The sequence below is a fragment of the Gopherus flavomarginatus genome, chromosome 17 (assembly GCF_025201925.1).
Source record: "Gopherus flavomarginatus isolate rGopFla2 chromosome 17, rGopFla2.mat.asm, whole genome shotgun sequence".
NCBI classification, from domain to species: Eukaryota; Metazoa; Chordata; order Testudines; family Testudinidae; genus Gopherus; species Gopherus flavomarginatus.
The window spans coordinates 4982522-5006873 of record NC_066633.1 but is presented as its reverse complement, the minus strand read 5'-3'; the positions used below and the strand labels follow the sequence as shown (position 1 = coordinate 5006873).

Here is a 24352-nt window from a genome sequence, read left to right as displayed (position 1 = left end):
CCCACTTCAGTGGAGTTGTTCCAGTGCAGAATCTGGCTCAACATCTCACCACAATCTCTAAATTACATCCGCTAAACAGGTGCAAGATATAGCTGTGCATTTCAGAGATAGGCATGTGAAGGCGAGGATTAGCAGAACTGAAGAAGCCACATGCTTCTGGTTTAGCTATATATGCAAATCACCGTGAGAATTTTTATTTCCTGTTTGCTTTCTCTGTTGTGATCATTTGCTTCCAGTCAGATGAGACAGAGATTTGTAAAACCAGTAGCACTGCTCAGAGCAATATCAACTGGAAACATCAAAGCAATGGAACTTCTAGTATTACACTAGAAAGGGAGTCAGAGGGAATCCAAAACACAAATAAGTAATCCAATTGAGATCAGAAAAAGAGAGGGGAGCTGACTGAATTTTGAAATAGCGGACCAAATAGTGAATTCTCTTTTCTTGCATCATTCTTTAAAACTGGAACATAGAAATGTTTAATTTGTACCACACATACACTGCACTAAGATTAACAAGACAAAATGTAAAAGGTTATGAAATCTTCACATAGTATGCAATCACAACTGTAAGTGTTGAATGTCAAATGTTGCTTTTCAGCAGAAAACAAGTAAAAATAGACACCAATTTCCTCTAACAGACAGAAAAGCTGTGTATAGATCTTTTATTAAAAGAAGTACAAGACTTTAAAATTGCTTTATCTGCAAGAGATGCAAGGCTTGGGACTAACATACGGCACTTCAAATTGTTTACAAGCATATTTAAAATCAAGACAAAAAAGGCTACTTATTTACAAACAAAACTCAGATTTTTTTAAAAAGGAACATTCCTTTAAAAAGTGGATGCACAAATAAAGGCAGATCCAGAGACATTTAAAATGCTTTAAAAAGGCATTAATCAATACAGACAGACACACAAACCATGACAACTGGATAGCTTATACAAACATTGTATCCATAACTACAGTGTGCTCATACCTTTTCCGCTGTTACAGCAAGGCAGGGGTGGGAAGTTTAATTTCAGCAGTGCTGGCAAACTGCTGCATCTTGCAAGAGGGAAAACTGCGTTTTAAGAAGCCACCGACCTGGTTTTCAGAGAGATTGAGTATACACATTGTTTTACTTTAGCAATTGGGCAGAACTGAAGGAACAGTCTGTGTGGCTACCAAGAGATTCCAGCTTACATTCCCTCCACACCCAGCGCCAGGGACCCTTTTCTCTAAAGGGAACATCACCACAGAGAGTGTGTGTGGCTGATGTGAGGTAACCACTTCTATGGTGTGTGATCATCTCACAGCCCTTCCAGAAGTGAGCTCTTCACACAAAGTGGTCATCCCATTTGCAAATGGGATGTGTGTGCAGATTACAAAAGCTTGTGACCCACGGGAACATTAAAACAAGCATCTGTATTTAAATGAAGAGCAGAGTTTGTTTATATAAATTGCAGAAGATTGTGATCAGTCACACTCACATACACAAGTATCACACAAAAAAGGCCCCTTTAAAGATCCCCTCTGCTAACATTGCTTTAAGCTTTAGCAGCTAATTTGGTTTCACAGACCAGTCCTGCTGGGGAAGATCCCTTTCCCACTACATCCCAACAAGTTTAGTGTTTTGCACCCAGGATGCCCTGCAGCATGTCTATGGGCAGGGGGAAGACAATGGTGGAGTTCTTCTCCGCAGCGATGGTGGTCAGAGTCTGCAGGTAGCGAAGCTGAAGGGCAGCAGGGGACTCTGAAATAACCATAGAGGCTTCTTTCAGGGCCCTGGAGGCATTCATTTCACCCTCAGCCGCAATTACCTGAGGAAGAGAAATGCATGAAGCAGCAGGTCTAGCAGAGTGCTAAAATGGAGACTAGTTTGACTATTTCAGTCTCTTTCATTGTAAGACAAAACAGTGCTCAAATGAGAGAGCTTCAAACAACAGTTTTGGGCACCCTTTGTGCAGATTTGGTTTACAACTTAAGAGATTTGTACCTTATGAATAAGGCCCTCTCAAATTCACAATCCATTTTGGTCAATTTCAGGGTCATAGGATTTTAAAAACCATAAATTTCATGATTTCAGCTATTTAAATCTGAAATGTCAGTGTTGTAGGGATCCTGACCCCAAAAGGAGTTGTGGGTGGGGGGGAGCTGCAGTACTGCTACCCTTACTTCTGCACTGCTGCTAGTGGCAGTGCTGCCTTCAGAGCTGGGCAGCTGGAGCACGGTGGCTGCTGGCTAAGAGCCCAGCTCTGAAGGCAGAGCTGCCGCCAGCAGCAGTGCAGGAGTAAGGATGGCCTGGTCTGGCATTGCCACTCTTACTTCTGCGCTGCTGCCTGCACAGCTGGGCCCTCAGTCAGCAGCCCCCACTCTCCGGCCGCCCAGCTCTGAAGGCAGCAGCGCAGAAGTAAGGATGACATGGCATGGTATTGCCACCCTTACTTCCGTGCTGCTGCTGGCGGGGCGCTGCCCTCGGAGCTGGGCACTTGGTCAGCAGCTGCCGCTCTCTGACCACCCAGATCTGAAGGCAGTGCAGAAGTAAAGGTGACAATACCATGACCCCCCCCCCCCCCCCAAAATAACCTTGCAACTCCCTTTTGGGTCAGGACCCCCAATTTGAGAAACAGTGGTCTCCGCTGTGAACTCTGTATAGTATAGGGTAAAAGCACACAGAAGACCAGATTTTATGAGGGGAGACCAGACTTCACAGTCTGTGACATATTTTTCATGGCCGTGAATTTAGTACTTATGAAACAGCTGCCAAGACCCTGCCAAACAACCCCCTTCAGGAGCCAGCAGAAGGGACTATAACACACGCTGCTACTGCACCCTGTAAGCACTTCCTGTGGGTATTAGTGGAAATAGTGCAGATACCTGAGCAGAGCAGCCAATTAAACCTGACTCCACTGCTCTGGAACAAAGTTATACATTAAACATGGCTTCTACTGTAAGCTAAATCAAAGCACAATATTCACTGACTTTACTGCGACACCCTGGGAGGGATGGGATGGGATGGGGTAGAGAGTAATAATAAGCTCATCTTCGTATTTCAGGCCTAAGATTCACTTTGAATATCAAGCTATGAAACAAGCTAAGAGGTAGATATAAAGTGGTTGTCCTCAGATTTAAGGGTGACTGCAACATACTAAACAGCTGAACCAATATCAGAACTCATGATCATAGACCTTGCCAGCTAGTAATCCCACTGGGGGTCCAGATCTGAGACTGTGAATCAATACCAGATCCCTTTAAAGCCACAGAAGCCAGACTAGACAGGATGAGGGTGGTGGCATGGTGAATTATAGTGTACTGGTTCCTGAGTGGGGCAAGGTAGGTATGTGGAGGATACTTCTTCCTATATAATATATTCCGCTCCGATTACTCTTGCAATGGGTCTCCATCCTTTTAACCATCAGACTAAGTTAAATTATTTGCAGATTTCATACTGTTTAGCTACCCCAGAACAGGTCCAGGATTTACCATGTGGAACACACAAGTTATTGCCTAGAATCAAGGCCTCTTTCTTGCTGCCCTCCCAAGCTCACCTTCCATAACTCCTAGCACCTGGATCCAATGAAATACAGATTTGCTCTCGTTTTTATTTCCCCACAGAAATATAAGAGAGTCTGAACAATTTTTAAACAGGAATATACATGTGGCTCAAGAAGTCTCATTAACTATTTCCCTAGGGGTGAGTCTCTCCTCTGTCTGTATATGATAATTAAGGCTGTGTTTTAATCTGAGTATTTTTAGTAAAAAAGTCACAGACAGGTCACAGGCTAAAAACCAAAAAAAATCATAGCCCCTGACCTGTCCATTATTTATACTAAAAATACTAATGATTGAATCTTGGACGGATCCACTGTGCGGGGGAAAACTGGGGAGGAAACCCAGGAGGCCAGCTGCTGCTCTGGCCCCCGCTAGTGGGACAGGAGTCCCGAGGAGGCTGCTGCCGTTCTGGTCCCCACCGGGAGGAGGGAGCCCTGAGGGGCCAGTGGCTGCTCCGACTGCCCCAGGACTGCCGAGTCCCTGGGGCCAGCTGCATCGGCCACTGCTCGGGCGGTCCCCGGGGCCAGCCGCCCAGGGCTGCCAGTGCAGCTGTTACAGGACCGCCTGAGCGGCTGGCTGCAGAGCTGCCCCAGCAGTGGCCAGTGCGGCTGTCCCCAGGGCTGCCTGACCACCTGGTCCCAGAGCGATTTGCTTGGGTGGCCCTGAGGTCAGCCACACTGGCTGCTGCAGGAGTCACAGGGGTCGCAGGAAGTCACAGAATCTGTGACCTCCGCAATCTCTGACAAACACGTAGCCCTAGTGATAATGAATAAGAGGTTGGATGCCAAGAGTCAAAAGGGAAATAAAAGGATATCATTAAGTCAAATGTAAGTTCCATAGCATCAAATGGACTATGGTGAAACCTCCCATTGCTGAATGGTGAAGATTTGTTTTTCTGATCAGAGGAGGCTCTGAGCAGACTATTGACATGTTCCTACTAATGAGAAACAACCTGAACCTTCGTCTCAGACTGGAATTCTTAAACACAACCTGCAGTTTCACACTCAAGCTAACTCAGTAAATACAAAAAACACACAAAATGCTTCCCGGGTTCCCCAGAGGATTGGGAAACCACCAGAGGGAGCCAGTTCCACAACACAAGGTCCTGAAAAGCTTCCCAGAGCTTAGCAACTGGGGCTGAGTCTACATAGCAAAACCAGAAGTCTCAGGGGATCTTAAATGCTTTACATCAGATTTTCCCACCCTACACTACAAGCAAAAGAGAGTAACACAACCAAATGGATGAAGAGTGCTGCAGAGTACTTTACAAACATTTAGCTTCATGAGCTCCCTAAGGCATTATACTCTTTTTTTCCCCTAAATGGAGAAATTGAGACAGAGTATAAGGGGCTTGCCTAAAGCCACAGCAAGTTAATAGAAGAGCTGGAAACACTGCAGAAGTCATGACAGTCTCACACTTCAGCCACTAGGTCACATGATCTCCCAAGACTCCATTCTATTTAAGTTTTTCAGAACTTGCTCTTGGGGGGGGAAGGTTGGGATTTCAGGGTTCATAAAAGTGAAACAGATGGTGTGACCCAGGATGAGTGCTGGCTTCCAAAGACAGCTCTACCAGAATCTTGCCCTGCATACCCCATGCTATTCTGGCTGAAGATCTCCATCCTCAGAGAGAGCTTCACATGATGTTACTGATGAAAACGCAAAGTATGTTGAAGCTACTGTATTACCTTGGCTCTTGCCTCCCGGGCAGCTTCTGCTTCAGCAGCCATTGCTCTTTGTAGCTGGACTGGCAACTTTACATCCTTAATCTCCACACGTTCCACCTTAATTCCCCATTCGTCTGTTGCCTCATCGAGTGTGACCTGTTAAAGAGGCAAGACAAAGATGCTAGATTCATTTACTTGGCTACATTACAAAAATCATGGGTAAAAAAAATAACTCCTTGCACCTGAGAATCTCAATGCACTTAGCTGATGGTTGTGTCATCGCTGAACCACATAATATCAAACATTTTGAGAAGGGTGCACAAGCTGGTGGTCATCTCTTCGAACTATAACGTAGGCCTGAAATACTGGTGCAACCCACCGTTCAGGCAACAGTGGTCCTCCCTCTGTCCCAAGACTCTGTCTGCATCAAGCTGGGGAGGGTCTTCTCAAGGGTCCATGAACACAATTCTAGCATCCCTTTGCAGCTGTCTTCACAGCTCAGGGGAGGGCCTTTTTATTAGAGTCAGGCAGTAGTTTTGCCTTTTGGGGATTATTTTTCTTTACTCCACCCTGCCACCTACAATTTTTAAAACTAAAAAACTAGATCTCATTGGCTCACTAGTCCATTATTGCCTTATTTGCATGCTGTCACAACAGCTCTCATGGAAGCTTTATACAAAACCCCAAATCCAAGGTTCACCTAGATATGCTCGGCTTTTCTCTGTACTAGGGTGCAAGCCTGACTCTGCAAGGTGCTTATAGCCCTACAGTTTAGCTTTTCTGACTAGAGAAGCAATGCATTCAACACTGCTCATACCTGCATGCTGTGTGCAATTTCTTCTCGATCAGACAGGATCTGAGAGAGGTTCTTGGTCCCCAAAACGTTCCTCAGGGTGGTTTGTGCCAGGAGCCGGGTGGCCGAGTCAGCATTTGTGATATTTGCAACAGCAAGGGTGGCATTCTGGACTTTGTAATAAACCACTCCATCCACATTAACTGTCACAGAGTCCTTGGTAAGGATCTATAGGGAGGTAAGAAGTCTAATAATTAAGCAGAACAACGACGAAGAACGAAAAAGACAACAGAAGAAACTAATTATACTACGAGAGAGAAACGGGCCTATTTGAGTGGGGCCTAGTCTACAAGTTTCTATTTTCCTTAGGTTCTGTAGCTTTTTCTTCTTTTAAGCTTAAGTAGGATTTATATTAATAGAATCTGACAGGTCTTTTGCTCTGAGATGACTTTCATCCAATCAGGCCACCAATTGTTTAGCACGCCAATTCTTTGCCAGCAAAAAGCCCAGAATATTTTAAGGAATACTAAGAGAATGAAATACCAATGAGTCTGAGTGAAATAAGAAACAAGAAGCTATCACATCACTGTTCACATCTAGAATGTGTAGAAACCCAGAGGTACTTGACAATCTGCAACTCCCCAGACAAGGTATAAACTATCGAGCAGAGACGACATTCTTTGGTTCCCTGAATTGCAGTCCTGCCTCTGATGTTCTGAAGACCAGTGAACTGAAGAGTCATTCTCTTTGTTTTTTATTTTAACTTTTTCTTTTTCCTTTTGTGGTTTGACAGGGAAGCCTATCACCTGTAATTATGATTTTTCCTTTGACACTTTCTAAGATGTGAATGAGCAAAAGTGTGTGTGTGTGTGTGTGTAAGAAATAGCACATGCATATCCAAATTTTAAGTCCTACTTTAAATCACTTTGTGTTAACATGGACAATACAAACATGTCTGTGCAAACTACTCTGCTCCCAAAGGGATCTTATGGGTTGTTAATCACTACGTATCATAGCAGAAATAAACTGGTCAGGGAATGAGTCAGCTGTAGATGTCACCTAGTAACAGAGCACCTCCTTAGGTTTCCAGGAAGTGTACATATAAAACTGATCATGTGTTACATTAACTTCATGAGTCATGTCTTGATTGTATTCATTCAATGAGCTGGTCAATAGTTGATTCCATTTTAACTGTAATTTTGACTTGATACTTGTGCTGTTTAATCCTTAACTAGTTCAGTAAAAATATAGTAGTTTTGATTTTAAGATTGCCTTTTATTAATTTGTAATAAAATCCATAAAAATAATAAAGCTGTTTTTTCTTTCAAAATTGCAACAAGAGTCACAATATTTTCTCCAGGGTTAAAGGTAATTTAGTAAAGTATTTAAGAGGTACAGTTCTGTACCTAAATTTGTATCTTTATCCCTCACAATTATATGCTGGTAATACCATGTGGGGAACAATCCTGAGTCTGCCACAAGAGGGTAGTCCTAAAACTGTAGGTTGTTTCTATTTCAAAAGAATACAACGTGTAGGGCACACATGTGTATGTATGGATATTTACATATATGCAAAAGCAGCAAAGAATCCTGTGGCACCTTATAGACTAACAGACGTTTTGGAGCATGAGCTTTCGTGGGTGAATACCCACTTCCTCAGATGCATTCCTTTGCTGCTTTTACAGATCCAGACTAACACGGCTACCCTCTGATACTTTACATATATGCATACATGTGAATGAACCATCTCAGGCTTAAACTCCTTTAGACTAGGAGGAATTTGGGGTCAAGCTGCTTGTCACTGAAAAGTAACTTTTTGCTAGGTTTGCAATAAGGTGTTATTGACCTCAAAGTCATGAGGTGTTAAAAATCCCCATATAGGTAAACAAACAAATAAAAAACAACCCCAACCCTCAGTAAAACGAGGGATTGACACAAAATATACCTGTCCTGCAGATAGGAAGCTTTGCTAGTTCCAGAATATTTCCCAGCAGCAGAACAGACTAATCTGTCATAAGCGAAGTGGCGAGATAAAAGGACAGATGCCATATATTAGAGAGTGGGCAAAAGCTCTGTTAGCACCCTGGACTGAATAGCAATGTGAGGCAGTGTACATCATTGAGTGCCCAAATCCCTAGGTCTTTCTGGCAGGGGAGGCCCCGGGAACATTCAGAAAGCAATAGGGCTGAGAATACTCCAAGGTTTTTATTTAAATGCAAAGGTAGAAGTTTGGACCATTCCATTTGCACATGGTTAAGGATTGCTCTCTGGTTAAGAGCAAAAAAGCAGACTATCAAAATAATGTATAATGACAGATGATTTGTTTGATATTTGTATAGGTGGGGAGGTCACTTATGACATGGGTGCCATCTCATAGCAGATAGAGCGCTTGTGATTCTCACATCCATGGTACATTACTTATGAGACCACATTCATCAGATAAGGTGCACCTGACTATGAGTGTCAATATATAAAACAAGAACAAAGTAGGTGACCTACTTAGTAACCAGATAGGAAAAAAGGAAGTGGTATTTTCACTCTGCTCTTTAAAAGAAATGCCTCAAACAGGAATTGCCATGTAGGTGTGGATAAAACAGAAGACAATGCCATTAGTCAGTGCTTATCTGACAAAACAGAAATGGCCATATAAACCAATCTAGCCTGCAACCCTGTCTCAGCAGTGGCCAATGCCAGCTTCTTTACAGAGAAGTGTAAACCCCCCAATAAGATATCTTGCCATATGAAGTTATACAACAGAGAGAGGTTTCTGACAGTTAATGCCCATGGCACTGATAAGCCTTGCAAGTATTTTCCCCAATACGTGCAAATACAGATGCTTTTCTTCTGAATAATCCTTTTTGCAATCTTATTGCTGTAGGACATTTTGGAGACAAATAACTTAATTACATGTTGCATAATCCAGCACTCCAAGTATAGCAAGAGGCAACCAGTTAATGAATTTATAACACCCCCATCACCTACTTAATATAGAGAAAGGGCTTTGATTTTTTTCCATTCTCCTCTTTAAAGCACGTGTTACAAAAGTACTTATATAGGAATAGGAAGGCTAAACACAATACTTAACTGTGCTATTTCCTCTCTGAGCATAAAAGAGTTTTGACTTTGGCTGGATGAGGAGGTTTTAAATTGCTCTACTACTCTATGTGCATAAATACAACGTAAATTGCAAACACTCACACGATAACTTAACCAGACTCTGGGGCAGAAGCCCTTTTCTCTTCTTCACAACCAAACATTTATATCACTTCTTAACGGGTTCAAAGGAGAGAGGAAAATACTGTGGTTTGCCAAGGAACACAGAGCTCTGCATTCAGATGCTTCCACAGAAATGAAAAGAATAGCTGGAATGGTGCTGCTTAAAAGCAGCACTTCCCAAGCAGCAGCAAGGTTATGACTTTTTTTTTTTTTTTTTTTAATTGCTAAAGCACTGAATTTGGCTCTCCTGGTAAACTGGAGGAATGGGGAAAAACACTTCAAAATTACTCTAGAAAAGCTTGTGAGGAACCACTCACATCAGCTAGCTACTTAAGAAATTAATTTTCCCAGGGAGAAGGCCTAATGGATTTCATCTGGTCTGGCACAGTTTTATTTATTGCTTTTCTTATGGCTGTTGATAACGGAATAAGACATGGATTTGCCAAGCATCCACTGCATTTTAATTGGACTAAGACGTCATATCTGGATTGCAGTGGGAATGGTACGCCGCAGAGACTTTCCAAGCCAAGTTCTAATAACCTATTATGTTTGCATTATTATTTAATATTTGTAAGCAGTGCAAGAGACACGCTTGGCACTTAATTGAGAGACAAAGACACTGACTTTTTCCAAGGAGTTTTGTAGCAGGGTGCTGGTGCAAAGGCACCTAATTAGCCCCTGCTCAGCCAGTCCCAATCAGGGGAAATAGATTGGGGCTGGGGAGAAGCCTGGTGCCTGGCCTTAAGAATTGGCTGCACCTGCAGATTCAAGGGCGATAAAGGCTGGCTGGCAGCCAGAAGAAGGGGGATTGGCCAGGGGAAGGTCAGTCTCCAGGCTGAGGGCAGACTCTGTTTAGGAGAGGAGATCATCAGGCCTGCAAGCTCTGTACATAGCACCATACTGGTGGTGGGAGAACATTGTGTAAATAAAGCCATGCGTGCTGCATAAATAGAAGTCTCTTTTAGCTTTATTGGGGCAACCGGTGGGCCCCAGGAAGAGGGGCAGGCAGAGGACTTGTCACAAGTTTATATTCAAGGATAGATACAACAAAGTGTGACTTCGGGAGAGACGATCTCTGGCAAGCGAAAATGACATACAAAATAAAGTCATGAGGCTGCTTAAAATGTTAGTTCCTTTTAAGATGATAATAAAAACACACTACTCTGTGCTGGGCTGGGAAAAGTAGAGTCCATGTCTAAGGGATTGCAGCTTTTGAGAAGGCTCATGGACAAGGGGGCATGTGGTCTGCTTGGCCAGCTACACTTGCTGCCTTTATACCTCAGAATACATTAGTTGCAAACTTGTTGGAGCAGTAACATCATAAAGAAAGAGTTTTGAATGTGTCAAATCACACTGCTCAGAATTTAAACACACACAGTTCCACTGGCATGTTTTACAAAACCGATTTATTCAATACCAACAGATTTTAATAGGGCAATAGCTGGAGAGAATTCCTTGGAAAACATCTCCTGGCAAATCAGGAAGTAGAAGGGGGTTCAAAGAACCTTAAAGAGAAGAAAGGGGTACAGAGTGTTGAACTCTGTTTACATTTGATAATAAGTAAAGAAGACACTTAGAAAAAAGGGAAAACTTACCTCCTGGGGAGGTATATCAAATGAGATTGTCCTCATATCCACCTTGATGAAGCTGTCTGTGCAGGGCAGGATGAAGAACAGACCTGTATACAAAAATCCACCCCACATAATGAGACAGCGGACCATTTACACAAATTTATTTTAGCAGCAATTTGTGATCATCTCATCCTAATTCAACGTTTCTAGATAGTGCTGCTACACTTGTCAGGATCCTGGCAGTTTTTGATTTTTTTTTTTTTTTTTACTACCAGGATTTTGCACTGGAGTTAGTGGATCTTAAATTGGATTCAGACATTATCAGGGGCCAGATTTTCAAGAGCTTAGCACTCTCACTTAGGATTTTTAAGAGATACCAACAATGTGTGACAATGCATTCACCTCTTCTGAAAATCTGACTCTTGTTTAGGAAGTTGAGCTCTTTTGAAAATCTGGTCCCAACTGGCTACTTGTAGGAACTAGTTCTTGGAGGCAGGCTTTACTAACATTCTATGGCACTGGGGAGGGGATGTCATTATTTACTTCCCATGTCCAGACATGGGGAAACATTCCAGAAGCACCAAGATCGTGGGATGATATGACAGGAAATTAGTGCCTCTGCTGTTCATTCCTAGCGTCAGGCTTGACAGCTGAAATCAATGTTGTAATCCTTTAAGGTCTTGGCCCCACTTCTAAAGTACACAGATAAAGTTTTCAAAAGTGCCTAAGTGACTTAGGAACCTAAGTCCCATTCTCAGAAGCATCTAGGCTCTTAAGGCATGCAGGCATTTTTGAAAACTTTACCCCACATATTAATTTTCCAAAAAATACCTTAATCTGATTAGATTGTTTGTTTCATACATTGTTCCCTATTCGCCCCCACAAATATACATAGACCAAGGAGGGTTGGATGAGACTCACTTTGTGAGGAGGAGACAGGGAAGCTAGGCAGTCACTGCCTGTAACATATTACTCACTGGATAAGCAGAAGCGTTCATTCTCAGTGGCTATAAATCCAGTGCCTTTAATGTAATTCTTTAAGATTAAACTACAAGGACTCCTATTTTACCACTCCCTACAAAATTACAACAATTTATAATTGTATGTATTTATTAGGCGTGTTAGCCCTCACACCCTGAGCACCCTAAAGGTAGAGCATATTCCAAATGAAATCACAACCGGTGTAAAGAGTAAAGTCCTATATATCCAAATAGCTTGGGGGACAGCGAATCTCTGTATAAACAAAGAGTTATTCAATGTAACCAATGCAAGTTGAAGACATTACCTCCACTAAATATAATTAGGACTACTTGATAAGAGGAGTTTTACTAAAATTAGTTTGAAAGACATGTCCAACATCATACTGTTCCTTCAATAAATTAGAGAGGGAAATAAAAATGTCTTCAGTTATGCTCAGAAAATTGTCACCATTAAACTCCAATTTATATTGAGGGAACTTGACATATAATATAAATTTTGAAATATCTTATTTTCTAGACAATTAACATTTACTTTAAGCTAAGAAGGCCATCCGATGCCTTTTTTTTTGGGTTAAATTTCAAAGAAATTCATTCATTCATTTTGGCGAGTCATTTAAAAAATAGTACCAAGCTAATGAAGTGCCTTTACAATGTGGTTTCATCTTGCAGACCATCATATAACTGAATCACATGCCTTATGCTGGATCCTACACAGGACTGACCTGGTCCTTTTGCTCCACCCCTTCCAATGCGTCCAAGTCTAAAGATGATAGCTCGCTCATATTCCTTTATGATCTGTAATGAGAAATCAGATGTTTAATACAAAAAAGTCTCCATCAAGAATTTAGATATAATGTCTTGGCTTCCAAATATATTAAGGATAACTGAACCGTCTCAGGTCTTGCAGAACATAACATGCACACTTTTCACGTCCTCACCCCAGTTGTTCTAAGCAACAAATACTAAAAAGGGTTATCGGTCAGAAAAATATTCTAAAGGATTAAATCTTCTGGGGCGTGGAGTAATTTTCCAAGGATTTTCCTGGAGGGGGACAAAACATTGGAAATACACTATCAGGAGCACTACTGCACTGAGGCAGGCAGATGGACTAGATAGGGTCTAATGGCCTTTCCATTTCTAATTTTTCAGGTTGTATTGTGTTTTTTTCTTTTTAATAAAAGGTTTATAATTTTCTCTGCCCCAACTGAAATGCATTTAAAAAATTGAGATTAAGCCAAATATAAGCATTTCCTCAGTGTCCAGAAACCCCAAGCTCAGGGAATTGAGTGACAACACAACCTTGTAAGTGCTTGTCATTCCATCATAAATGTAAGGAGTGGCTCCTCAAAATTAATACTTGTTCTTGCTATTATTTTGACCCTCCAATGAAGTTTAGACAGGGATGAAAATTTGGGATTCCTCTCTTCTCTCGCAACCTCTCAGCGTTTTCCCTTTCCTCTTCTTTCCTACAGAGTAGTAATTGAGATGCCACTGAAGTTAGCCTTCTGATTGATATTATAGAAACATGGCAATTCTTGTGTGCTGGGCTTGAATACATTGAGATGTTAAGGATTGTCCTTAACCATGTGTTATTGTCAAAGGAAGAGGGATCAGGACCAGCTGGGTTTGAGACAAAACAGTGAATTGGACAATGTTGTTAAACTATTAGGAAACATCCTGCACCTTTTTAAACTTTAGAGCAAGCTTTCATGTGAACATCTTTACCTTTATGCACAACCAGATTGAGATTGGAAAGGTAATAACAACGAAGAAGAATGAAAAGATCACTAGGAGCCATCCACACACACCAAGGCCAGCATTGGTCTCTTCTGGAAGAGAAATGTAGATATTTTAATAGTTAAAGCAGAACCATCTTTGTTCTATTAAATGATTAAAATTTAAAAGATACAACTACACATTCCATGATACAAGTCATCATGAGAAACGTCCCTTGGGACAAAGCCAAACCTCATTAGAATTAGAGCATGTTGGCCACATTATGGACTTAATTCTGTTTTTGCTTCCAGTGATGTAAACCTCAGAGAGCAGAATTCGGGCAAGTGAATGAAATCATAGAATTGAAGTATGTTTAATCCACATACCTTAAAGATATGAAGATATAAATTTAAGACACTGCAATATTTTACCCAAATCAGTTTCCTCTCTCTCTGTCAGGAAAGAATGTGAAGTAATAGTTAAAACCTGTCTGTCAGGCTGATTTAGAAGCAAGAAGAACACATTGCTATGTCTCCCCAAGAAAGGGGTAAAAACACCAGTTGCTTCTGCAAATGATTCTAGTGCTTTATACCACTGAATCCTATGGAACCTGTCACAGAAGGTGCAAAGTGCTGTAGTTGCCCCCCCAGCCCTCACAAATCACCGGAAGACCTGAAAAGATGCCCATTCTCAGAGCTGTCCTATAAAAAAAAATTCTAGAAAGTAGATGAGATACAATGCTTAGGGAGCTAGCTTGGCCCCTCAGCAAAGGACATGTTCCTGCTCAGCACTTTCCTGCTGAAAGGTCCTCATATTCGAGGAATACGCGCTAGTCCTCTGCTGTGAAATGGCTGCTCTCTCTCACCCAGACTCCACAAAAAAGGTTTCCTGGAGCAAGGAAGAACAAGAGCCAGTAGTTCTGAATGGTTCAGAGCTTGAGAAGAGTCTGCCAACTGCCATCAGGGTGATGCTGAGCTGTCAGGTGCAGACAGTGAAAATGGATACTCATTGAAGAGGAAATCCCTCATCATTCCAGCTAAGAGTCTCAACTAGCAGCCAAAAGTCTCATGAGGCCATGGCTACACTGGCACTTTCCAGCGCTGCAACTTTCGCGCTCAGGGGTGTGAAAAAACACCCCCCTGAGCGCTGCAAGATACAGCGCTGTAAAGCCTCAGTGTAATCAGTGCTGCAGCGCTGGGAGTGCGGCTCCCAGTGCTGCAAGCTACACCCGTAAGGGATGTGGTTTACGTGCAGTGCTGGGAGAGCTCTCTCCCAGCGCTGGCGCTGCGACCACACTCACACTTCAAAGCGCTGCCGCAGCAGCGCTTTGCAATTTCAAGTGTAGCCATACCCTCAAGTTGCTAACTGTAGAGTTCCCAGGGTGAAACTGATCATGGGCAAAGGCTGCATTGATATTAGGAGATTAAAAACATCATCGTGCCACTGAAATTCATCCCCACCATCACCCTCACTCCTTAGCCCTTTAAAATCCTTAAAAACAAAAGTTCTGATGTGTAGTACAAGAATATGTATACAGAAATAAATAATGAAATATATATTTTTTTTAAAAAAAAATCACAACGCTAAGATGTGTCTGTTAAGATACACAGAACACAATACTTTAACATCTAAACTATAAGACTTTCCTTTGGACCATGCTTCTGGATTTTGCTATATTTCACAAACATCAAGATGGTGCATGCTCAACTGTAAACAAAAAAGTTTTTTTTATCCCAACATAATTGCCATTCTATGCAAACTCTGCTTTTCAATCTATTTCACAGGACCTAGGATTTATTAAGCAATAGACTGTGCTACCCAGATGCTGGAGTTCTAAGAATAGTCGTCAAAGAATCGATCAGCTTCAGCTGCGTTTTATTTGAAGACTTCTGTGTCTTTCTCCTCAGGAAACACACAACTGATTATTTTCTGTACTCAATAAAATTACAATTTCCTATAACGGGGTGGCTAACCTATGGCTCCGGAGCCACATGTGGCTCTTCAGAAGTTAATATGCGGCTCGTCGGGGCTGGAGCTACAGGCGCCAACTTTCTAATGTGCCGGAGGGTGCTCACTGCTCAACCTCTGGCTCTGCCACAGGTCCTGCCCCCACTCCACCCCTCTCCTGAGACTGCCCTGACCTCGCTCCTCTCCCTCCCCCTCAATAGCCTCCTGCACTTCACGAAACAGCTGATCTGGAGGTGCGGGGCTGGGGAGGTGCTGATCAGTGAGGCTGCTGGTGGGTGGGAGGGAGCTGATGGGGAGGTTGCTGATGTATTACTGTGATTCTTTGGCAACGTACATTGGTAAATTCTAGCTCCTTCTCAGGCTCAGGTTGGCCACCCCTGCTCTATATATAGTTCCTATAGAAAAGTAACTCAATTGCTTCACAAAGGATTAGCCTGCATGTTCCCTGCGCCCTGCTCTATCCAGTTCTGCAGGTCAGTATGGTTCTCGTTCATAGATAAGGACACTCTTAGGCCAGGTCCACGCTACAGCGTTAAATCGATTTAAACAGCGTTAAATCGATTTAACGCTGTAACCGTCCACACTACAAGGCACTTAAAATCGGGGTCTTAAAATCGATTTCTGTACTCCAGCTAAACGAAAGGAGTAACCCTAAAATCGATATTACTATATCGATTTAGGGTTAGTGTGGACGGAAATCAAAGTTATTGGTCCCATTCTTTTACTGAGCTACCCAGAGTGCACCGCTCTGGAAATCGATGGTAGCTTGGGACCACGGACGCACACCACCGAAGTAATGTGCCCTAGTGTGGACGCGTAAAATCGATTTTATAAACCCTGTTTTATAAAATCGATTTTACCAATATCGATTTTAAGCTGTGGTGTGGACGTACCCTTAGAGAGGTTGCAAAGAGTCCTGTGGCACCTTATAGACTAACAGACGTTTTGGAGCATGAGCTTTCGTGGGTGAATACCCACTTCATCAGAGGCATACATTCACCCACAAAAGCTCATGCTCCAAAACGTCTGTTAATCTATAAGGTGCCACAGGACTCTTTGCTGCTTTTACAGATCCAGACTAACACGGCTACCCCTCTGATCTTAGAGAGGTTAAAGTCTATATTTTCAAGTGTGTCCACTGCTTTTGGGCACTTAACTTTAGACAACTAGGGCCCACTTTTTAGAGGGGCTGACCACCCACAACCCCAACTGAAATCAGTAAGAGCTGCAACTATTCAGTGCCTCCAAAAAATCATGCTCCAAGGGTCTCAAATTGAGACTCCAAAATGTGAAAATTTAGGCCTAAACTAATCTGACCAACCTCACACAAGAAGTCAGTAAAAGAAGCCCTGAGGCTTAGTTTCCTCCTTCAGTCAACAGATCAGCTCTGAGGTATTCTTTGGCCTTTCAGCTAAGACAATGCAACTTGTCTTGAAGGGGGATGGACGTCACAATACAGTATTACTCAGAAAGGTAGGACGAACTAATCAACCTCCTGTCCTTAGCCAGGAATGAAAAGAAACATCAAAGACAAGTTAGCTCAAGCTCTAGAATGTGCTCACAATACCAACTCGGGGCTTCTTGAAGGAAAGACCCCATGACCTGTTGCTTAGTAGCTCTGAGTAATAAGGTTATCTATGGGTAATGGGGACATACAGAGGACAAGGAAACTATTGCTGCAATTTGGTAATCAAGAAAATGACAAACAATTGTGCACAAAACTATTAAGCAACCAGCTGTCAGAATCTGGTCATTCAGGGTGTGTTCACAATGCAATTAAAAACGCACAGCTGGCCCATGCCAGCTAACTCAGGTTCACACATCTCAGGCTCAGAGGCTGTTTCACTGCAGTGTAGGTGGTCAGGCTCAGACTGGGTCTCTGGGACAGTGATTTCAATACGATTTGGTGGCACTAAAGTCACTTGGGAAGGAAAAAAAAAAAAAGAAAGAGGATATTGTAATATGTTTGTTGCCCCCTTTAAGCCCTGTGGCTTTTGCTTGGACAGACACTACATGTCCTCAGATCAAGTATATTTAAAAAAAGGGTTTCGCACAGCCTTATATACAGCATTCACCCCTGGACTCGGTTTACCTCCCACCCACTTTGATCAGATTCTAACTACAGTACCATAGTGCTTGGCAGAGCGTGACAGAACAAAATCATTCTTTTCACAAAATGCCCACCAAATAATTGACAATAGAACTGCTAAGAAAAAAGGCGCGCAGCATACTAGGTTCTGGGATGAAAGCAGCAATAGATGAATAAAGACACGTTTTCGTTTCAGCACAGGTAACTGTAGAATGGAGTTCCACTTCCATTGGAACAAGAGAATCAGATAAAGAGAGATTAACAGAATGAGCTAGATCTGGACTGAGATTCTGAGAACTGGGTTCTGTTCCTTGTCCTATCACAACCTCCTGGTGTGACTGAAGGTGCCTCACTTTCATATCTGTAAAATGACACTTCTCCCATCCCAGAAGTATATTGTGAGGATTAACCTGTGGGTCCATGAGATCACCTGATACTACAGCAGTGAGCACTATACAAAAGCTCATCAATTATTATTAATTGTATTAAGGTAGGGCCTAGGAGTCTTAGTCATGGACCAGGACCCCATTGTGTTAGGTGCTGTACAAATACAGAACAAAAAGAGTCTCTGTCCCAAGAAGCTTATAATCTAAGCATAAAATAAGAGACAACAGATGAATACAGACGGGGGGGGGGTAAGAAGGAAACAGTATTGGTCAACACGATTGGCAGTGGCCTCAGCACATAGCAACCTAACCTAAAATAAAGGATTTACTTTTATCATACAAAATATGGAAATCTATACTTTAAACCTCAGTACAACAGAACCCCATTTATCCAATCTAATTGGGACCGGACCTAGATCGGATAATCAAAAATCCGGATAAACCGGAGAACTGGAAAATAAATTGCTGCAGTGCCATCTAGCAGCTACAGAAGAGATCACACGCTTCTGGCCCTGAAGTCCTGGTTGTCGGGTGAATGCAGAGAGCTGGTTAATGAAGGGTCAGATAAACGTATTTGTACAGTAATGGATTTACTGTATCTAGTAAATAAGAGGGAGTTTCTCCTAAATAGAAACAGGTGAGCAGAGGGAGACTGAATTCTGCAAATTCAGAGCAAGTTTATCTTTGTTTCCACAAAATAGTTCAATTAAATCTGGTTTATGCAACCAATCAAGGAACTGACAAAAACTGGCTGCTTAAACAGGAGGCGTAAAAGAATTTATTCAGTGTATTTTGGGACACATCTTATACCAAGTGTCAGAGGGGTAGCTGCGTTAGTCTGGATCTGTAAAACCAGCAAAGAATCCTGTGGCACCTTATAGACTAACAGACGTTTTGGAGCATGAGCTTTCGTGGGTCATGCATCTGAAGAAGTGGGTATTCACCCACGAAAGCTCATGCTCCAAAACGTCTGTTAGTCTATAAGGTGCCACAGGATTCTTTGCTGATCTTATACCAAGTAGTTGCCTAATAAGGATGAGCTCCTGTACAAGTGTCACTGTATTGAACTTCAATATTCTGCTCTCCCTACACATTGGGAACTCCTGTGAGAGGAATGCCAAGGGGACAGCCGCTCTTGCGTGGGGGAGGAGTGGGAGAATACCAAAGAGGACTACTATCACATGGATATATGGAGGATTTCGCCTTTCCAAAAGCTGCCATAGACTCCAAAATCTGACAGAAAACACACACACAGCTAGAAGCAGATTTTACAGGTTTGTGGTCCTCATACCCACACATAATCACTGCCACAAGTGTATGTTATCTACAATAATAACTTATTAGATTAATTACATAAATCCTTGCTCAGTATGTCAAATTATGTTGAATACCTTAATTTTCAATTAATTTGCAAAGCTGGTGAATTTGATTATCTGTTCTATTAAGACAGGGAAGGTGGGGAAATCAGCTTGTGCAGTTTTGTTACTCTATTTACTATATTATCACTTTCCTTATATATTGAGAAGTCACCAAAGAATGACTATAATATATATCCATATGTTAATGGTCATTTTTGTCAGCTTACTGGAGATGCAGAACTGGATGTAGATATGATATATATCAGCAGCCAGGGCCAGTGCAAGGATGTTTCATGCCCTAAGTGAAACTTCCAGCTTGCGCCCTCCCCCATCCCCAAGCCCACTCCCTGAGGCGCCCCCCCCATGGCAGCTCTCTCCCCCCACCCTCCGCCCTGAGGCGCCCCCTCTACCCCAGCTCACCTCTGCCCCACCTCCTCCCCCAGCACGCTGTCGTTGCTTCACTTCTCCCGCCTCCCAGGCTTGCATCGCCAATCAGCTTAGGCGCTGCAAGCCTGGGAGGCAGGAGAAGTGAAACAGCCACGGTGTGCTCGGGGAAGAGGCACAGCAGGGGTGAGCTGGGGCAGGGAGTTCCCCTGCGTGCTGCCCCCCCATTACTTGCTGCAGGTGGTCCTCCTCGTGCTCCCCTGCCCCAGCTCCCTCTGCCGGCGGCGACCGGGGCGGCTGAAGATCTGGCCACTGCCGAAGAAAATGCCGCCCCCCAAATCCTAGTGCCGGTCGCCTAAATGGTTGCACCAACCCTGTCAGCAGCTAAAGTGCTGCCATCTGTCCTCCTTAAATTTGGCCCTTCTGGTTTCTAAGAGCCTTCAAAAATGTAACATCTGTATCTTCCTCTTCCTTCTCCTCCACAAAGAAATTGTGTATAGTGGACACAAAATGCCTGTATATTCAGGAAGGAAAAACAGTTTGCCAAATCAGCAAACTATTTCCTGCAGTTCTTGGGCAATCCCTGGGTTATTCAACTGTGTCTTGACCCAGTGTATTTAGTCTTTGCTTGTGAGTATTCAAATTTTGAAAAGGATCATAAAAGGTTTTGGTTTAAACCTACGAAGGAGCAATTTGTTGTTGTATAGAATCAGATTTTTCACTGGCTACACAAGCTTTTACTCTTCCCAAATCCCAGGAAACTTTCCTCACAGTCAGACTTCTCATCCCACTGCTGCTTCTCAGAGCTATCAATAAAGAGGTAAATGGAAAGCTTTTCTGGATGGAAGTTGTTTAATGTGTTTGAGAGTTCAGCCAACTTTTTAAAAAGGCATTTAAAAACAGAACGTTTCAATTCACTTATCCAAAGTCAAACCCCAAATAAAACTCAGTAGAATACAGCTCTGCAATGCTAATGGAAATCACATGAGCAAACACTCACCTTTACTGTGAGAGCAGAAAGGCAGTTTACGTCAGTATTTTATTGCTGTGTCAATATTTAATAGCATATTTTAGTGACAGGATACTTATGAGATCACAAGAGAAGTTGTCATGATGAGCGCAAGATGCCATTCAAAACAGAGATCGTTCATGCCCTGCTTGGCTTTTTACACCCAATGAACGCTACAGAAATTAGCTCATTTGGGAATTCCTAGCATTTATTACAGAATTCATCAGGAAAGGAGTGCTCTAGAGACTAATCATATCTCACAATCATACACAAATTTCAACAGCATTTCATATGAAATATTAGTAAGAATGAACATTTCCATATCGCAACATAGTCAAACTTGACAGGGACAAACATTGTCCCACTCCATTTCAGGAGAAGAAAAAGTCATACACGCACACTGCATGATCACTAACATTTATTGCTCAGGATATATATTTAAGCTTTAATATACAGGAATACTTTAGGCAACTGCTGAAAAACTGACTTTAATAATCATAATGAACAAAGAGAAAATCCATTAGATAATTCGTCCACAGTAAGAGACTCAAAAACAGAGTAGTATTACATGCCGGTAAAAATGCTTGAGTCCCATCTACACTACAGCTTCCACCACTGCTACCACTTACAGAATTGCATCATTTTTCAGAGCCGTAACTCCCTAGAGCGGTCAAGGTCTACAAAAGTCAGTACCTGTATTATAGCAACTGCCAGCAACAGCAAGCTGTTTACCACAGTGCTATCTAACTCTGCTCTGAGCAGATTTTCATAGGCAGAAATATCTGAGTCCCATGTGTGCTAGCAACTTAGCACAGGTGAAACTTCACCTATTGTAATACAAATTCTAATTCTTCTGTTTCAGCATGTGAAGAGAAAAAAAAACTTGCTCGACAATTCTTTGAAAGGCAGATCCTGCATGCCCATTAAATAGCTTCTGGGCCATATCATACCCCAGAGGTTCTCAAGCTTTCCAGACTAGTGTACCCCTTTCAGGAGTCTGATATGTCTTGAGTACCTCAAGTTTCACCTCACTTAAAAACTATTTGCTTACAAAATCAGACATAAAAATACAAAAAAGTGTCACAGCACACTCTTACTGACAAATTGCTTACTTTCTCATTTTGTCTGTATGAGATTTTAGTTTGTACTGACTTTGATAATGCTTTTTATGTAATCTATTGTAAAACTAGGCAAATATCTAGATGAGTTGATGTACCCCTGGAAGACCTCTGCATATCCCTGGTTGAGAACCACTTCCAAACCATATCGCTTATTTAGCATTCTTAGCTTCCTGTTGATGTCTCCTGTAACTTTTCCAAAATACATATTATTTACAAACAATACCATTTGTTTTGTATTTTAGTTCCTTCCATTGTTTATTACAAGAGACATTTACAAGAAAACAAGGTTTGTTTCATTAACTGTTGGTCTTCTGTTGCTTAGTCCCTATTTAAAAATCAGTCACCCTCTGTTTGTAACATCACAACTGGGTTTTGTATATAGAGTTATGGGATAGAGATTAAGAAGTCAATTCAGCATTCAGAGATCTAAGGATCCCCTCAGGAACAGAGATACTCTGACCAATAGACAATATAGCAAGATTGGCAGTCTCAGTCCAGCTAAGAATGGAGACTTGTCCATATTGCAAAAGCCACTACCATTGGCACCAATTTACCCTCTAGCAGCAAGGCAGAATAGAAAAGTGAGGACTGAACTATCCACTAATCCCTAAAAGAAAGTCTCTCTATAAGCCAGTGTTGAGGCAGAAACTTGTATTTATACTGCCCATGCTGTACCTGTACTTAAGACAGATGATTTAACTCTCCAGGTATGTCAGTTCAACACATTTCACTAATACCAATTTTTTAAAAAGTTAACGGGATTAGGACTGAGTATCTGCCCCTAGAATGCTTCCATCCTATTGGGGCACACCCACTGGGTTTGTTCTTTGTTCCCTTGCGCAAGTGTGTTATTTTGGTCTCTACAGATCCTCTCCTAGCCAGTTGGGTAGGATCCTATCAATCAAAAGGACAATGATAAATTTGTACCCTTAGAGCCAGCAATAGACCTTTTACGCAGGCTTCTCTACTTTTCCTTGGTTACAGTTAAGCAACTCTATCTCCTTATAAGCAATTAATACTCCATTCTGCATTAATGGCTGGAGCAATTAATGGATTTAATGATGGCAAATTGTACTGAATCAAAATAATTATAGACATCAGTAAGTCGTATCAATTTACTGTATAAATACTTCATCTACTATGGCAAAAATAATTTACAGCCAGTATCTTAGCCTCCATGAGAACATAAAGCATACAATAACTTCTGAATGACTGATAACTCGGAATGTGAAAAGGTAAGACAGAAATTCACTTAATCTTATTCCAGGCACTTATTCAAAATGCCTGGTTTAGTTATTAATATCCAAGATACACAAAGAATGATATAGATCTTTTAGTGGATACCAGAACTAGGCATTGGTCCCATGCCTAACAATACAAACAGGCATGCTGATATTTACACAACACAAGCTGCTCAACTAAACCTTTATATTTAATCAATCTTATGAATAATTTCCTTCACCCCAAACTGGCTACAGTGCAGAACAAACCCATATTTAGTCGCATTCTGGCTGTCTCAATTTCCATTACATCATGTATTTAATGACAAAATAAACTGGTTTTCAGTAGTCAAATTAATATTGTAGGATGATAGACGTGGAAAATATCTGCTACATTGAGTTCATCCTCTGAAAACCAACTCCGGGAGGTCATATGAGATGTTAAAGTGATAAGAACAGATAATACAGGACACCCAAAAGACCAAAGAATGTTGGATAGTCCAACTTTTTCTAGTACAGCCCAAACTGCTAGTATAAAGCACCACAGAGAAACAGAGAAAAAAGTGGAAATTGAAGACGAGTGATCTGTCCCCAGCGATGCAAGCGTGCATGTGTGTAAGTACAAATTAAGATCTGGTTAAAATAAAGTTCTATGAACTTCCATCATGATTATTTTGCTGTCAGGGTTGTTTCCCACCCCACCACTCCTATGGAATAGTGACCAGACAGCACATGTGAAAAATCGGGACGGGGGGGGGGGGTGTAATAGGAACCTATAGAAGAAAAAGACCCCAAAATCAGGAGGTGGGGGATGTCCTGCCTGGGAAGCTGCGAAGAGTCTGAAGCGAACTTTGCCCTTGTTCAGTCCCGCAGCGAGCGGCTACCGCGGGCAGCCCCGTCCCGGGGGACTCGTGCTCACCTCGAGACCCGCCCTGGAAGCGGGGCCCGGGGTCACGCGGGCCGCTCCTGACCGGCCAAGGCGCAGGCAGCGCCCTGAGGGAAGGGGCGCGGAGCGCGAGGCTCCGCCAGCACCGCGCTGGGCCCTGAGGGGCGATTCCCGCCTCCTGCGCGCCGCGCGCGCCTTACCGCTGAAGGTGTCCGGGACCCGCCGGCTGCGCTCGATTCTCGCTCCCTGCTTGTCCGCCATAGCCGCGTCCGCTGCGAACCGCTGCCCTCGGCTCCGCTCCGCTCCGCTCCGCCGAGTGGCCGCACCCCACCCCCAGCTCCGCGCTTCCCTCCGCCCTGAGCGCCCCGGGGCCGCCCCCTGCGCCAGGCCCCGCCCCGGCCCCGCTCAGCGGGGCCCCCAGGGCTCGGGGCGGAGCGCGGAACCCCCTGGCGTCTG

At 42.7% G+C, this 24352-nt stretch overlaps 1 protein-coding gene across 1 annotated transcript; it reads right to left on the bottom strand.

Annotated features, from left to right (window-relative positions):
- Nucleotides 1–649: 649 nt before the first annotated feature.
- On the bottom strand, nt 650–24193 carry STOM (stomatin). The gene is made up of 7 exons (XM_050926064.1): nt 24097–24193; nt 13485–13588; nt 12482–12554; nt 10804–10886; nt 6017–6220; nt 5221–5355; nt 650–1800 (listed from the first exon to the last, which is right to left on the bottom strand). The coding sequence occupies exons 1-7, from the start codon at nt 24155–24157 to the stop codon at nt 1606–1608; spliced, it is 855 nt and encodes a 284-aa protein (XP_050782021.1). The 5' UTR covers nt 24158–24193; the 3' UTR covers nt 650–1605.
- Nucleotides 24194–24352: the final 159 nt, after the last annotated feature.

Coding starts and splice junctions, on each gene's coding strand:
- STOM (XM_050926064.1), bottom strand. CDS start 24,157: ATGGCGGACAAGCAGGGAGCGAGAATCGAGCGCAGCCGGCGGGTCCCG. Junction 6,221..10,803: donor TTGATATACCTCCCCAGGAG/GTAAGTTTTCCC, acceptor ACCTCCCTATAG/ATCCTTACCAAGGACTCTGT. Junction 1,801..5,220: donor CCCGGGAGGCAAGAGCCAAG/GTAATACAGTAG, acceptor TCTCTTCCTCAG/GTAATTGCGGCTGAGGGTGA.